This window comes from Pipistrellus kuhlii, unplaced genomic scaffold, assembly GCF_014108245.1.
Source record: "Pipistrellus kuhlii isolate mPipKuh1 unplaced genomic scaffold, mPipKuh1.p scaffold_m20_p_23, whole genome shotgun sequence".
NCBI classification, from domain to species: domain Eukaryota; kingdom Metazoa; phylum Chordata; class Mammalia; order Chiroptera; family Vespertilionidae; genus Pipistrellus; species Pipistrellus kuhlii.
This window is the reverse complement of record NW_023425522.1, coordinates 1,564,171-1,579,285: the sequence shown is the minus strand read 5'-3', so window position 1 is coordinate 1,579,285 and position 15,115 is coordinate 1,564,171. Positions and strand designations below refer to the sequence as shown.

The 15,115-nt window shown below is 62.9% G+C and overlaps 1 protein-coding gene across 3 annotated transcripts; it reads left to right on the top strand.

Moving 5' to 3' along the window:
- Positions 1–823: 823 nt before the first annotated feature.
- On the top strand, positions 824–13,333 carry B9D1 (B9 domain containing 1). Of its 3 annotated transcripts, none has more exons than XM_045586478.1 (8): positions 825–1,003; positions 2,480–2,548; positions 6,193–6,304; positions 10,289–10,385; positions 11,210–11,272; positions 12,741–12,808; positions 13,033–13,156; positions 13,207–13,332. In XM_045586478.1, the coding sequence occupies exons 1-8, from the start codon at positions 941–943 to the stop codon at positions 13,247–13,249; spliced, it is 639 nt and encodes a 212-aa protein (XP_045442434.1). In that variant the 5' UTR covers positions 825–940; the 3' UTR covers positions 13,250–13,332. The 3 variants fall into 3 exon arrangements, with proteins under 3 accessions (XP_045442435.1, XP_045442434.1, XP_036307820.1); XM_036451927.2 differs by having other exon boundaries at positions 829–1,003; positions 13,013–13,156; positions 13,207–13,331; XM_045586479.1 differs by lacking the exon at positions 12,741–12,808 and having other exon boundaries at positions 824–1,003; positions 13,013–13,156; positions 13,207–13,333.
- Positions 13,334–15,115: the final 1,782 nt, after the last annotated feature.

Genomic DNA, 15,115 nt, shown 5'->3' with positions numbered 1-15,115 from the left:
GATCTTTACAAAACTCCTTGAATGGTAAAAATTTCAATAATGATGATGATGTCAAATCGTACCTGATTCAGTTTTTTGCTAATAAAAACCAGAAGTTTTTTGAACGTGGGATTATGATGCTGCCTGAAAGATGGCAAAAGGTCATTGATCAAAATGGGCAATACATTACAGAATAAAGTTATTTAGTTCCATGAAAAAATTGTCTTTGATTTTCTTTAAAAAATCCGCAATTACTTAGCTGCCGACCCAATACATGCCCTGGACCAGAATGGAACCTGGGACCTTTCGGTCCACAGACCGACACTCTATCCTCTGAGCCAAACCGATCTCGGCTATGTCTTGTTTTTTAATAGAGCACCCCAAGCAGCAAACCCCTTGGGTTTGGTAACAAATGCAGGTGAGGATTAAAAATAAAAATAAAAATAGAGTGTTCCTCTTGAAAAGTACCGTGCTGTTCATTAAAAAAATAATAATAATAATAATAATAATAAATTTCTCGAGATGAAGGTCTCAAAAGCCACAACGGGCGCTGCTGGTGCTCCTCAGACTCGAGGCAGAGCCCGCGCCCCGCAGGCTCCCCGCGCCCCGCCTCGCTGTAGCGCCGCAGCGCCGTCTCGTGGCCGGGGGCTGCCTGCACCACTGGGCCTCCAAAGTCCTCCCGCCGGCCGCGCCTCCGCGTGGGGCGCGCAGACCGAGGCCGAGGGGACTCACCCACGAAGCACCGCGCCGACTTCTCCCTCCCGCCCCGCCCCGCGCCGCCCGCCTCCCAGCATTCCTGAGAGGAGAGCCGCCGTCTGCGCCTGCGCGCCGCCAGCACGCCCACGCGGCTGCGCAGAAGGTCCCGCGCCAAGCCCGGTTCCACGCCGTCTGTTTCCAGGGCAACTAGGGCGCCTCTTGGCGATTGCCGCGCTGCTCGATCGGTTTCCGCGCGCCCTCGCCCATGGCGGCCGCGGGCCCCAGCGTCTTCCTGCTCATGGTCAGCGGGCAGGTGGAGAGCGCCCAGGTGAGCGCCCAGGGTCCGACCGGGCCCGCCCCCCAAACCGCTTGGGGCTGCCCGCAGCCTCCGGGCTGCTGTGTGGCCCGAGGAGGCTCCTCACTCCCGTTAGGCGGGGAGCGCCAGCATCTGAGAAGCTTGGCGAGGCTGCCGGCCATCCTTAAGCCTGACGTGCGGGCGTGTGACACCGAGAGCCGGGCTGGTGGCGGGGCCACCCTCGGCCCGTGTGGCCGGGCTCGGGGTGCACTTGGGGGAGGAGCCTCACGCGGGCTGGAGCGGCGGAGCCCGCGCCGGGCCTGGTCCGCGGGGGAGCCCCAGGCGTCCGCGCCCCGCCCCGTGCGCTCCGAGCGCCCACCCCGCGCTGAACCCCCAGATCTGACCCTGGGCTAGAACAGAGATGATTTGGTTACTCTCACCTGTGGTGGCAGTGCCTTGGAATGGACCAGGGAGGATGTGTCTGTCAGACGCAAGGGGACGCCACTCCACCCCCCTCCATTGTAAGAACCATTTGTTTATATGTGTGTATATATGAATTTCTTAAAAGTTCACCAGGTGTCTGCTCTGTGCCAAGCTCCGTGCTCAGCACTGCTCATTCCAGGGGTCCTCAAACTTTTTAAAGTGGGGGCCAGATCACGGTCCCTCAGGGAGCTGGAGGGCCGGACTATATGAACTACTAATTCCTACTGTAACACCTCGGCTGCACTCACTGCCCAAAAAACCTGGCAGGCCGGATCAGACTCCTCTGCGGGCCGCATGTGGCCCGCGGGCCGTAGTTTGAAGACGCCTGAAAGCCTCACCATGCCTCTGTGAAGTAGGTATCACTGGATCCCAGTTTACAGATGGGAAAACTTGCCCAAAGGAAGTGGCAAAAGTGGGATTTGAACGGGGTCCTCGCAGCACCAGAGCTTGGCTACACTGCCCTTTCGGGCTGCTGAGGGGCTCTCACTGGGCTGGGTCATGTGTCCACTCTGAGCACCCGCCCAGCCTCTGCCCCTCCCCCACTCTGCAGGCGTTCAGCTGTAGCGGGGCATCCGCTGTCCTGACAGCGCCTGCGCTCAGTTCCCACCATTTCCTTACGTCTCCTCTGTGCCCACCGTGTCAGGCTGGGGCGCAGAAAGCCATCTGTTCCCTGCTCACAGTCTGATGGGTGAACAGGAACAAACAGGCAAATGCCTCGGTGCAGGGACGCTCCGGGGGCCAGGAGCCAGGAGGTGGCCTAACAGCCAGGGAGCCCGGACAGCTCCCTGCGGGGGAGCAGGGGTGTGCCAGAGGAAGGGCTGGGAAAGGCGTGTCAGACGGAGGGCAGAGTGAGCACAGGCCCAGGGGCAGTGGCAGCTGGTACTCTGCCCTGCACCCCACACCCAGCCCCACGTGAACCCCGTGTCCACATCCGTAGCCATTCAGATCCCAGCCCACGTCTCAAATCAGAATTGCTACTGGCTCAGCGTGCGTTCCCTGAACAACCTGTGTGTGCTTTCTCCACAGTTTCCTGAGTACGATGACCTCTACTGCAAATACTGCTTTGTGTACGGCCACGACTGGGCACCCACCGCGGTAAGCTGGCCCCTCCACAGTCAGCTGCCCCCCTCCGCGGTCAGCTGCCCCCCTCCGCGGTCAGCTGCCCCCCTCCGCGGTCAGCTGCCCCCCTCCGCGGTCAGCTGCCCCCTCCGCGGTCAGCTGCCCCCCTCCGCAGTCAGCTGGCCCCTCCGCGGTCAGCTGGCCCCTCCGCGGTCAGCTGCCCCTCTCCGCGGTCAGCTGGCCCCTCCGCGGTCAGCTGGCCCCTCCGCGGTCAGCTGCCCTCCTCCGCGGTCAGCTGCCCCTCTCCGCGGTCAGCTGGCCCCTCCGCGGTCAGCTGGCCCCTCCGCGGTCAGCTGCCCTCCTCCGCGGTCAGCTGCCCCCCTCCGCGGTCAGCTGGCCCCTCCGCGGTCAGCTGGCCCCTCCGCGGTCAGCTGGCCCCTCCGCGGTCAGCTGGCCCCTCCGTGGTCAGCTGGGCCCTCCGTGGTCAGCTGGTCCCAGGCCCTCCTCACACCTTTGAGACCTGGAGTTTCTGAAGGCCAGACACACCCCTTCCCTTCCAGTTCAGAACTGTTGGAAAGATAGACAGAGTTCAGAGGGCACTGGAAATGAGCTGTTCCTGGTAAAGCTGAGTGCGCAGTGCAGACACCACTGGCTCCAGGCCCCACCCCAAGGCTTTGCTTGCTCAGGGACCCTCCAGGCGCTGCACCGGGCAGCACACAGAAGCGCAGGGCAGTCAGACCAGTCAGCATGCTGGCTGAGCTGTGATTCTGGGCTGGTCCTGCACCGTTTGGCCTCTCAGCCTTTGGGGACCCGGAGCTCTCCCTTCAAGACTTCCCCAGGACCAGCCTGTCCCCCCAGGACCAGCCTGTCCCCCCAGGACCAGCCTGTCCCCCAGGACCAGCCTGTCCCCCAGGACCATACTGTCCCTCCAGGACCAGCCTGTCCCCCAGGACCGGCCTGTCCCCCCAGGACCGGCCTGTCCCCCAGGACCAGCCTGTCCCTCCAGGACCAGCCTGTCCCCCCAGGACCAGCCTGTCCTCCCAGGACCAGCCTGTCCCCCAGGACCAGCCTGTCCCCCCAGGACCAGCCTGTCCCCCCAGGACCGGCCTGTCCCCCCAGGACCAGCCTGTCCCCCAGGACCGGCCTGTCCCCCCAGGACCGGCCTGTCCCCCAGGACCGGCCTGTCCCCCCAGGACCAGCCTGTCCCCCAGGACCAGCCTGTCCCCCAGGACCATACTGTCCCCCCAGGACCAGCCTGTCCCCCCAGGACCAGCCTGTCCCCCAGGACCGGCCTGTCCCCCAGGACCGGCCTGTCCCCCAGGACCAGCCTGTCCCCCAGGACCATACTGTCCCCCAGGACCATACTGTCCCCCAGGACCAGCCTGTCCCCCCAGGACCAGCCTGTCCCCCCAGGACCAGCCTGTCCCCCAGGACCAGCCTGTCCCCCCAGGACCAGCCTGTCCCCCCAGGACCGGCCTGTCCCCCAGGACCGGCCTGTCCCCCAGGACCGGCCTCTCCCCCCAGGACCGGCCTGTCCCCCAGGCCAGGGCCGAGGCCGCGCCCCCAGCTGACTGTTGGCAGAGCTCTCGTTTGGCCACAGGCAGTTGAGGACACGGAGGGCTCACGTCCTTAACCTCCCGAAGTGGCTCACTCGCCCAGAGTGGCTTCCTGGTCTGCAGAGACGAGGAGAGGGGACATGTTTCCCGGGGCTGCTGGCTGGCGGCTTTATGAAGGGCCTGTGCTGGGCTGGTCCCTGTCTTCCTGGGTGCACTCCTTGGGCACAGACCTTGTAGCGTGTTAGCAAGTCGCAGTGCTGCGGAGACAGTGAGTTAGGAAGGGGAGCTGGGGGGAGGGGAGATCTACATTGGTGGTGAGGCAGGGCTTCGCTGAGCAGGAGGCGAGGGGACCATCCACGTGGACATTCTGGCAGAGCGTGCCGGGAGACGGGGCAGTGCCAGGCCCTGGGCAGGAGTGCTGGCGGTGGGAACAGGAGGAGGCCGGTGTGGCGGGTGGACTGTGAGCAAGGAGAAGGCTTGGGGACGAGCAGGTCCCAGGGGGTCTTGAGGGCGTGGTGGTTCGGAATAAGGGCCATGGACCTTCCTGCTAGGGGGAGAGGAGGGCTAGGGCTCCCTCCGAGCGCTGTGAGCGGAGAGAAAGGCCATCTGACCTGTGTTCCTGAGAGACTGATCCTTCCTGGGAGGGGACCATGGGGAACCAGGGCCAAAGCAGGGGACCACCAACTCTAACCAGGTGGGCGATGGCGGTGTGGACGGGGAGGGGGAGGGGTGAGCGGCGGCTGAATTTCAAGTATATTTTGAAGGTAGTGCCAACAGGTTTTCCTGTTGGGCAGGTGTGGGCATGAGAAAGAGGAGCCGAGAGTAACACACACTTGCCCTGGCTGGTTTGGCCCAGTGCTTAGAGCGTCCGCCCATAGACCCTTTGGTCACCAAGTCTATTCCTGGCCAAGGGCATGTACCTCGGTTCCCCAGCCCCCGCTGCAGAGGCAACCAATCGCTGTCTCCCTCCCTTCCTCCCTCCCTCCCTCAAAATCAATTTTTAAAAAATATATATTTTATTGATTTTTTACAGAGAGGAAGGGAGAGATATAGAGAGCTAGAAACGTCGATGAGAGAGAAACATCGACCAGCCGCCTCTTGCACACCCCCTACTGGGGATGTGCCCGCAACCCGGGTACATGCCCTTGACTGGAATCGAACCTGGGACCTTTCAGTCCGCAGATCGACGCTCTACCACTGAGCCAAACCGGTTTCGGTGAAATCAATTTCTTTAAATCGGGTGAGGATTTAAAGACAGAGCAAGGCCACACTCAGTAGCTGGGAGCGTGGCTCGGAGCTCTGTAGGACAGACTGGGTTCTCTCCCGCGTTGGGCGGGCGTGTGTAAGGGTCCCTCCCGAGAGAGGTCCGGATGGGGCCCGGGAGTCGCTGTGGAGACAGGCGGTGCTGATGGGAGTGCAGAGGGCGGACCAGGCTGGAGGTGGCGAGCTTAGGAATCATCACCACAGACCACACTGAAACCTCAGACTGATGGGAACCCAGTGCAGAGAAAGAGCCTCCAGACCGGGCCCAGGTGCTTCCGCACGAGGGAGGCTGTGCGGGGGCTGCGGGGGCTGCGGGGCCGGGGCTGGAGGGGGACCGACCGGGGACCTCCGAGAGGCGAGGTGCCGGGAGGCAGAGGAAGGCGGGCAGTGGCTGTCTGTGTCAGAGGCCCAGTGGCCGGACAAAATGAGGAAGGACGTCACCAGCGAAGCCGAGGACATTACTTAGAGAAGCCCTTTGGTCGGGGGGTAAGGTGGTCAGATTGGAGCGGGTTCGAGAGAGAAAAGCAAAGAAGGGCTTGGAGCCGGGAGTCTGGCAGCTCTTTCAAGGTTGCTCCGGAGGGGAGCGGCCTGCCTGACAGGGCGTGGGGCCAGCAGGTGGTGTCTGTGTGGAGAAAAGACCCCTCGGGCTCGGCGAAGGGCCAGGAAGGCGGGAAGGCGGCTCCGGAAGGTGCCCATCAGCCAGGACCTGCCCAGTGTCTCGTAGTTCCTTGTTTGGAAGTTAGTGCTTTGGCAGGAGGTGGTGAAAAGTCAGCCCTCCCGCTGCCGCCCAGCGAGGGGCCGGCGGCAGGGGCTGCGGCAGGGCCTGGCTGCCGGCGGGACCCAGGCCATGTCCGTCCGCAGGGCCTGGAGGAGGGCATCTCCCAGATCACGTCCAAGAGCCGCGACGTGCCGCACGCGCTGGTGTGGAACTTCCCCATCGACGTCACCTTCAAAAGCACCAACCCCTTCGGCTGTGAGTCTGCGGGGCCGCGGGGACGGAGGGGCGGGGGGGGGGCACCCCCGGGCAGCCTCAGCCTCAGCCTCAGCCTCCTGCCCACCACGTCCATCAGCTGGGCCTCGTACCAGCCTCATACTGTGCCAGCTGGCCCTTTCCCTCCATTTCCTCCTCCTCCCAGCCCAGTCCACCTCCGCGAGGTCCAGAGAGAGTCAGGTCGCCCCAGCCTGAAGCCGGGGGTGCTCTGCCGTGAAGGGCAGAGCCAGGGCGCAGGCTGCGGGTCTGGGTGCTGGGTGCTGCCTCGGCCTCCGCACAGCCTGTGCCCAGGACCCCAACGCCTGCTCCTCCGTGCAGTCCCTGGCGTGGCCTCTTCTGGGCATGCTTCGTGCTTTCCCTGCCCAGGACCCCTTCCCCACATCCTACTTCTGACCCCTCCCGGAGCTGCTTGCCTACAGGACCCTCCCGCCCGCTGTGTGCGAGGCCGGCGCTGGCGCCCGCGGGACTGTCTCCCTGTGTGGTGGGCCCGTCCTGCGTGGGCACAGCGCGCTCTGTTCTCACCTCGCGTGAGGAAACACTCCAAAGCCGTTCCTGCTTCCAGCCTTACCCTGCAGCTGAGCATGACTTACATGCAGCCCCTCGGCTTCACAGCGCAGGCCATCCTGCTGCACCGGCCGGGCCGGCTCCTGGGCGGGGCCGGAGCAGCTGCCTGCGGCCCTCCTGGGCACCACGGCCTCCTGCCCTCATCCTCACGAGCAAGAACTCCCATGCTGCCTCCGCCGCCTGGATAGTGACAGCTCCCTCTTGCTGAGGACGGCTAGGAGAGGCAGAGAAACATGGAAAGGCAAACGACACAACCCCTAAAGGCATCGGGTGGCGAGCAGAGCAGTGAGTTACCAGGCCAGGATCTAGGAGGAAACCAGTCCAACAAGCGACTGGGGGCGAGTGAAACAACTGTATGAGAGCCACATCGATTGGTGAACCTGCAACCCAGGTACATGCCTTGACCAGGAACCAAACGTGACCCCTTTGGTGTGCAGGCTGGTACTCTACCCACTGAGCACAGCTGGCCAGGGTATCAAGACTTGACAGCCTCCCTGGTTCAGGGCCCAAGAAGCGGGTGCAGAACTCTGGAAGGGCTGGGTGCAGGCCTCCGGTAAGTCCTCCCAACCTGGGCCAAGACCTCGGAGAGCTGGGCCTGGAATGAGGAGAGGAGGCAGGCCAGCCCCACAGATCCACACCGTTCCAGACCTGACCAAACACAGTCTTCACAAACTGAACCAGCAGGGTACAAAGATGATAGCACATGAGCAAGGAGTGTTTATTTTAAAAATACAAAGCTCAGCATCTAAAATCAATTGGTGTAATCTACCACACAGAAAGGTTGTAATCATCCTCATAAATGAAGGAAGTGTAATGAAATTCAATATCCATTCTTTTTATTGAGTTCAGAGAGGAAGGGAGAGGGAAAGAGAGAGAGAAACCTCAATGATGAGAGAGAATCATTGATCAGCTGCCTCCTGCACGCCTCCTACTGGAGACTGAGCAATGACCAGATGCCTGGGTGTGTGCCCTGACAGATTCAAGCCCTGACCTCCTGGTTCATGAGTTGATGCTCAGCCACTGGGCCTCACTGAGAAACATCGACATGACAGTGAACATCCATGATAATATTTAGCAAAGCAGGAATAAAGTGAAGCCTCCTTAATCAGTAAAGGCTAACTTCAAAAACTTAGAGGAAACATCACTGTTAGTGAACTGTCGAAGGATCTCCCTCTGAGATCAGGGTGCTTGTTATCGCCAACACTGCGCACATGAAGGGCATAGGAGTTAGGAAGGCAGAACAGAACTACCCCGGGTGACAGGATCACGTAGAATTTCCAAAGTAACCTTCAAATAAATTATTAGAGGTAGTGTATTGTCATGCATGCCGTTGATAAGATTAATAAAGAATCAGTTGCTTTTTGTGTAAGAATAAATAGAATACATAAATATTCTACTCTGTATAACAAGTAGAAAATGATAACTTGAAAAGTGAAATAAGTAAAACATCAAGATACAACTGGTGCTACCAGATGTGAAGCTTTGATTACAAAGTGCAGTGCTGAGGCAGTGGCCTTGGCACAGGGCAGACTGACCAGCACAGAGCTGGCCCGCACTGGCGCTGCCCAGCCGCAGGGAGAGTCTGTCTGTGTGAGAGTGAGAGTCCTAAGTGGTGCTGGGATGGGCAGATGTGCACAGGTTGGAGGAGGAAAGCAGACCCCACTCCGGTCACACACACTGATTCCAGCGGGTCTGCTCATGCCAGCCGGGAGAACCAGCTTCCTTCAGGGGGACAGCACGGCGCTGGCGCCAGGCCGCGGACGGGAGCCTTGGGAAGGGTGCAGGCTAACACCAGTGGTTCTGATCCAGCATCTAAAAGGGTTCAGCAGCCGAAACCGGTTTGACTCAGTGGATAGAGGCATCAGCCTGCGGTCTGAAGGGTCCCAGGTTCCATTCCGGTCAAGGGCATGTACCTTGGTTGTGAGCACATCTCTGGTAGGGGGTGTGCAGGGGGCAGCTGATGGGTGTTTCTCATCGATGTTTCTAACTATCTCCCTTCCTCTGTATAAAAATCAATGAAATATATTTTTTAAATAAAAGGGTTCAGCAATCTGGGGAAGGGCTGTGCATAAATTAATCAAGAGTCCAAAGACGAAACATAATTTTGAAAGGCATTATAGGGAGTCAGAGAAGACTTAGCTAAAGAAACTAAGTTCTTGTCTCAGGAGAACTAAAACTGCTTTTTATTAACACCGTTTGTTCTAAGGTGAGGTAGATATACACATCAAATGGTAGGGTGCCCTATATAGGGTCCATTGTCAGAATGGAAGAATTTGCCTATGGCTGTTCAGGTGTTTGGCCAACAGGAGGCAATGGCATGTAGATTAAGATGCCCTGAGCTGTCTGGCAGCAAGCAGTCATTTAGTGCATCCCTTTCAGGTTTGGGAAATGCCCTCAGCCGTCCCAGATGACTCAGCCCTGCGGACGTGCGGAACTGGCTTCCGGTCAGAGAGAGGAGAGCGCAGATTTCACACACATTCCAAGCCCGTGAGAAAGGCCATCCTGTGGCAAAAGGGCGGGAGACAAACAGGCCAAGAGCCAGGACGAGGGCTCCAGCCGACGTCAGGGAGCGAGTCTCACAAACACATTGCATTAGAGGATAGAGTCACTTCCAGGAAGTTCAGTAAAGGGGACAGAACCAGAGGCCCTGCCTGCTGGGAGCATTCGCTGGCAGGGAAACCTGGAAGGAGTGGTTTCATGAAGCTCTGGTAGTGGTGAGCTCTAAGGCAGTGACAGGAGGGCACAGCCTCCCGCACACCTGCGCACAGCCTCAGGCCCTGGTCCAGGCCTCGGGGAGGCGGGAGTTGCCTGCGAGTAGTGCTGGTGGCCGCCGGGCAGCCCCACTGCCATCATCAGGGGCCGTGAGGAGAAGCCTGATGTGAATAGGAAACAGGTGTAATTGTTAATATTCTGTATTGATTTTTAGAGAGGAAGAGAGGGAGAGAGAAACATCAATGTGAGAGTGAACATCCATCAGCTGCATATTGCACACCCCTTTCCAGGGTCCAAGCCTACAACCCCGGCACTGGGAATCGAACCAGCAACCTTTTGGTACCGAGCCCCACCGGGCTGGGCATAATTGCTCATATGCAAAGGGAGGTGTAGGAAGGCCTTTGCTTGCTCTCTGCCGTCTCCCCAGACAGAAACCAGCCTCCTGGCCGTCCCTGAAGGGCTCCAGAGCCACTGCATGTGTCTGATGGCAGGCGTGGGCAGCACCCTGCTCTGACTCTGCCGTCGGCCAAGCAAGGGGCCTGCCCTGCAGGTTCTGGTTCCCTCACCGGGACCTGGGCTGCAGGGGCCCCAGGCCTGCACCTGCTGCAGGCCCCTGCCCCGGGCTGGGCCCCCTCCCCCTCCGCCTGCCTCTCCCCCGCGGTCCCGTTGCTGACCTGCCTGTCCCCGCAGGGCCGCAGATCGTGCTCAGCGTGTACGGGCCGGACGTGTTTGGGAACGACGTGGTCCGCGGCTACGGGGCGGTGCACGTGCCTCTCTCGCCCGGCAGGTAGGCCCTCCCCTCCCGCCCGCCGGCCAGCCGGCCCTCGCTGGGCCGTTCGCCTGGGGCTCGGGCTTCAGCAGGGCCGTTCCGGGACGGCCTGCACCTCCAGGCCAGGCACGTGCTGCTGCCCGGGGTCTGGCAGCTCATGCGTGGAAGGGGACCTAAGTGGGCGAGGTCTGTGCTGCCGCCTGAACACCACGGGGTGGAGGGGTGCTGGCACCCTGAGGGGCTGCGCCCACTCCGAGGGGCCTGGGCATCAGGGTCCGAGTGCACTCAGCCCTGCATCTCCCCCTCCCTCGGTGCCTCAGCCCAGTGCTCCTGGCAGCAGAGGACACGGAGCCGTGGAGCAGCCGTGCCGTCGGCGTGGGGCGGGGGCAGGCCGAGGGCTGGCACAGAGCAGGCTGAGGCTGCTGGCCTGAGGACGGGAGTGGGTCTGGGGAAGGCGAGAGGGGCGCCGGGCGTGCTGCTCCGAGTTCTGTTAAAACAAGACCCAGAGAGGAGGGCGGACAGGCCCGGGCCGGAGGGTGAGTGGCTGGGCGGGCCGAGGGCCAGGTGTGCAGGGCTTCCTGGCGGAGGCCACGCGCCCTGCACCACCTGAGGACGGCAGAGCACTGGGCATGGGGGGCAGTGGGAGCCTCTCCAAGGCGCACGTGGGCGCGGGCCGAGCATCCTGACTTAAAGAACAAAGGCTCAGAGGGACAGCTCTGCGGGGCTGGCCTCGTGCTGCACACGCCCACCGGTGCGCTGCCTGCCGTCCCGGCTGTCCACTCGCCGGGGGCTCCGGCAGCGGCATGGCTTCCGGCCCTCGACACCTCTCCCCCTCTGCTCAGACACAAGAGGACCATCCCCATGTTCGTCCCGGAGTCCACATCGAAGCTGCAGAAGTTCACAAGGTGGGTTTTCTACACGTCGCCCCCCCCCCCTCCTGCCACATCTGCCCTCTCTGTGCCAAGGGGCCTTGCCGGGCCGCCCAGCTGCCCCCCTAGGGCACATGGAAGCGGGTCTGGGGCTGGGCCGGGGCGGGGGTGCTGCAGAGACCAGGCCGGAGCAGGCCCCGTGAGTTCTGAGCCTACGGAGGGGAGTCTGGGTGCCTCCTGCCCCTAGAGGCCCCTGGGAGACCACCCTGATGGGGGGCCCCTGGGGAAGCAGGCAGTGCCCATCAGCGGGCACAGGAAGGTCCAGGGCGCGAGAGCCACCCCGTCCTGCCTGGGCCGCGCTGCTGTGCCCCCGCTCCCAGCTCCGAGGGGCCGGGCGGCTCGCAGGCCGTCGAGGCCCGTGCCTCCCGATGCCTCGGTGCAGGAGCCCGGGCTGGGCGAGGCCGAGCGGGAGGTCTGAGGGTGAGGGCAGACCTCCGGGGGCCCAGCTCAGCAGCCGCCTTTGCTCAGGCCGAGACCCGGGCTGGCGGGTCCCCTGGCGTTCTCAGTGCCGGCTCTCCCCGGCCTCCGCCCTCTGCTCCCCGGGCCTGCGGTTTGCACTCTCTTCCGCCCAGTGTTCCCCGCGGTCCCCACGACCAAACTACGCGACCTGGAGGCCCAAGCCGCAGGGTCCCCGCCGGCTGGAGGTGTCGCGGCTGCGCGCCGTTCCAGCCCGAGGCCCTTCCCCGCCCCGGCCGTGGCCCGGCTGTGGCCACGTCACTGGTCCCGCCTCTCACGGGACCTTTCTGGTGACACGGAGGCCGGAGCGCCCGTGCTCAGCTCCCGCCACCCGCACGAGGTCCCGTCTCCAGACGAGGCCACACTCACAGGGCCAGCACTCAGCCTGGGACAGTCCCTCCGCTGGTCTCAGCCACGAGGACGGGCTCCTGAGGTTCAGAACCCGAGACATGTCTGCCGTCAGGCTCCCTGCACCTGGCCCTGCGCCCCCCGGCCAGCGCCCCGCCCGGCCCAGCCCACAGCACCCTCACCCCACTCCTCAGATGGGGAAACTGAGGCACAGAGCGTGACACCTGTCAGTCCCAGCTGGAGCCGGGGCTCCGGCTCCCTCCCTGTCCCCTTCCGGGGGCGGGGAGTCCAGGCCCCACGGGGCCTCCGCAGCCTGTGGAGCTGGCAGCCGTGGGCGCCAGGGTGGCTGAGCTGGGAGCCCCTCCTGCAGGCCGGCTGCTGTCCGGGAGGCTGAGGACAGGCCTCTGAGGACGCAGGAACCTAGCGCCTCCTGCCTTCCCCTCGGGGGCCTGTGGCCCCAGGGCAGGCGGCCCCGCCCGGCGGCCAGTGCGGGGTCCTGGGCTCGGTGGGTGTCGGCCCCTGTGTTGGCCTTGCTCTCAGGCAGGCCTGCCCCGGTGGTGGGGGCGCGCGGAGGAGAGGCTGCGCCCACTTCAGTGGTCTGTGGCCGGGACTGCGGCTCACCTGGCGTCCTGTCTCTCAGCTGGTTCATGGGACGACGGCCTGAGTACACGGACCCCAAGGTGGTGGCCCAGGGTGAAGGCCGGGAAGGTAAAGCTTGACCCCAACCCCACCCCGGCCCTGCAGACAGGTGGAGCCCGGGAGGGGCGAGGTGACCCCCTGGGGCAGTTGGGGTGCCAGGACCCGCCAGCACGGAGAGGCGAGGGCTGGGGGAGGGGGGGTCCTGGCTGCGGGCGTCCCACAGCTCCGCGCGGCCGGCTGTCTGCCCGGCGCTGACCTCCCCTCTGCCCCCAGTGACCCGCGTCCGCTCCCAGGGCTTTGTCACTCTGCTCTTCAACGTGGTGACCAAGGACATGAGGAAGCTGGGCTACGACACGGGGCCTTCGGACTCGCAGGGGGTCCTGGGGCCCAGCCCGCCCCAGGGCCTCCCCCCATGAAGCGCGGCCCCTTCTCCAGACGGAGCGGCTCCCACCGGCAGCCGCCCCCAGCCACCTGCCTCAGTGCCTGGGGGGCGGGGTTTTCATAAAATAAATGGTTGCTTTGTCACAGAACCCAGGCTGGCTGCCTCCTCGCCCCTTCAGCACCGCCCCCGGCCTGAGCCGGGCGGGAGCTGCCGTTTCGTACTGCTGACCCCAGGAGGCACTTGTCACCGTCACCTCCATCTCCATTCTTCCTTGGCAACAAGACAATACCCTGTTAGGAGAGGTGGGGAGAGGCCCCGCCCGCCCGCCCTCCACCTGCCCCGCAGCCCTGGCCGCCTCCCCGGCGAGGAGGCTGCACGCGGCACCGGCACCCGGGCTGAGGGAGGCCTCCAGCCGCGTCTCACCTGCCAGCGCCAGGCCAGACCTCCCCTCCCCACAGACCGGCTTCCCGTGGGGCGGGGCGGGGCGGGGTGGGCCGGGCCACGCCCAGGCGGCACCCCAGGATTTCAGGGGAGCCCGGTGCTCTGCGGCCGCTGCGGTGGGCGTGTCCTCAGACCACGGCTCTGCTCTGGGCACCTCCCGTCCCCGCCCCCCTCGCCGCGCTCTGCAGCTCCACCAGCGGCTCCGGCTCATCCTGCTGACGGGACAGTGCCTCCCGCCGGCCCTCCTGCGCCGCGGCCCCCCGGCTCCAGGGCCCCCGGCTCAGACTGGGCTTTGTGCCCTGCTCCCGGGAGCACTTCCTCCTCCCACCGCAGCTCCCCGCCCCCCGGCCCCGGCCCCACCTCATGTCCACAGAGGGCTCGGCCTGGTCTTCCTCCAGCTGTCATGGCAGCGCCGCTGCCGGCTTGTCCTCCTCAGCCTGGCAGTGAGCTGGCCTGTGTCCTCTGAGCCACCATGGTCAGAGCCTGTTCTCGTGGCCAGTGAGAATCCTCTCCAAAATGTGTATCCAAGCGTCCCCCCCCCGGGGGGGGGCAGTTCCTTTCCTGTGTCCCCCTCCAGCCGCCCCCCATCCGGGTCCTCAGGCCCACCGCCCGTGCGGTGCACTGAGCCCGCCCTTCCTTCCTCCGGGGATGTATCCCAATTTAGGATTCAGTCATGCCAAAACCGGCTTGGCTCAGTGGATAGAGTGGCGGCCTGCAGACTGAAGGGTCCCGGGTTCAATTCTGATCAAGGGCATGTACCTTGGTCGCAGGCACATCCCCAGTAGGGGGTGTGCAGGAGGCAGCTGATTGATGTTTCTAACTCTATCCCTCTCTCTTCCTCTCTGTAAAAAAATCAATAAAATATATTTTTTTAAAAATCAGTCATTACCCCCCCTCCCCCCTTTCAAATAAGGCTGCAGGTTTATTGTGAAGGTGACAGATCTGCCTAGCAGTGTGCTTCAATTGCACAGTGGGGGCCTGTGGACTGAATGGTCCCAGGTTCAGTTCAGGTCAAGGGCACATATTGGTTGCAGGCTGGATCCTGGGATCGCGTGTAGAGGCAACCGCTCGGTGTGTCTCACGTGGCTGTTCTGTCCCCCATCCTTCCGCTCCCTAAAGACCAAAAGAAACCATCCTCGGGTGGATTAACCACAAACCAGCGAGCAAGGAGGGCATCTCGGTGGGGCCGTACTGACATGCATCAGGTCGCGTGGCGACAGGCAGTGTCAGCGAAAGCGCCAGACTTGGCGAGACCCTAAAACCTTGCCTCGCCCGCTGGGAGTCCCCAGGCGGTGCTGCTGCCTGCGGGCAGGCCTCGCCCGCTGGGCTGGGCTCGCTCTCCGGGCCCACGCCAGGCTGGGAGACCTCTCTCATCCCATGGCATAGGAACTAATCCTAAAATTCTTTGGCCACCAACAGATAAATATTTGACAAAAAAAAGATACACTTTTTATTGGTTCACAGCAGACAGATGGCCTTCAGTCAAACTTGCAGGGTGAGTCGGGACGGACCTCCGCTTGCTCACCATGGATGGTGCAGGCCCACTGCACCCT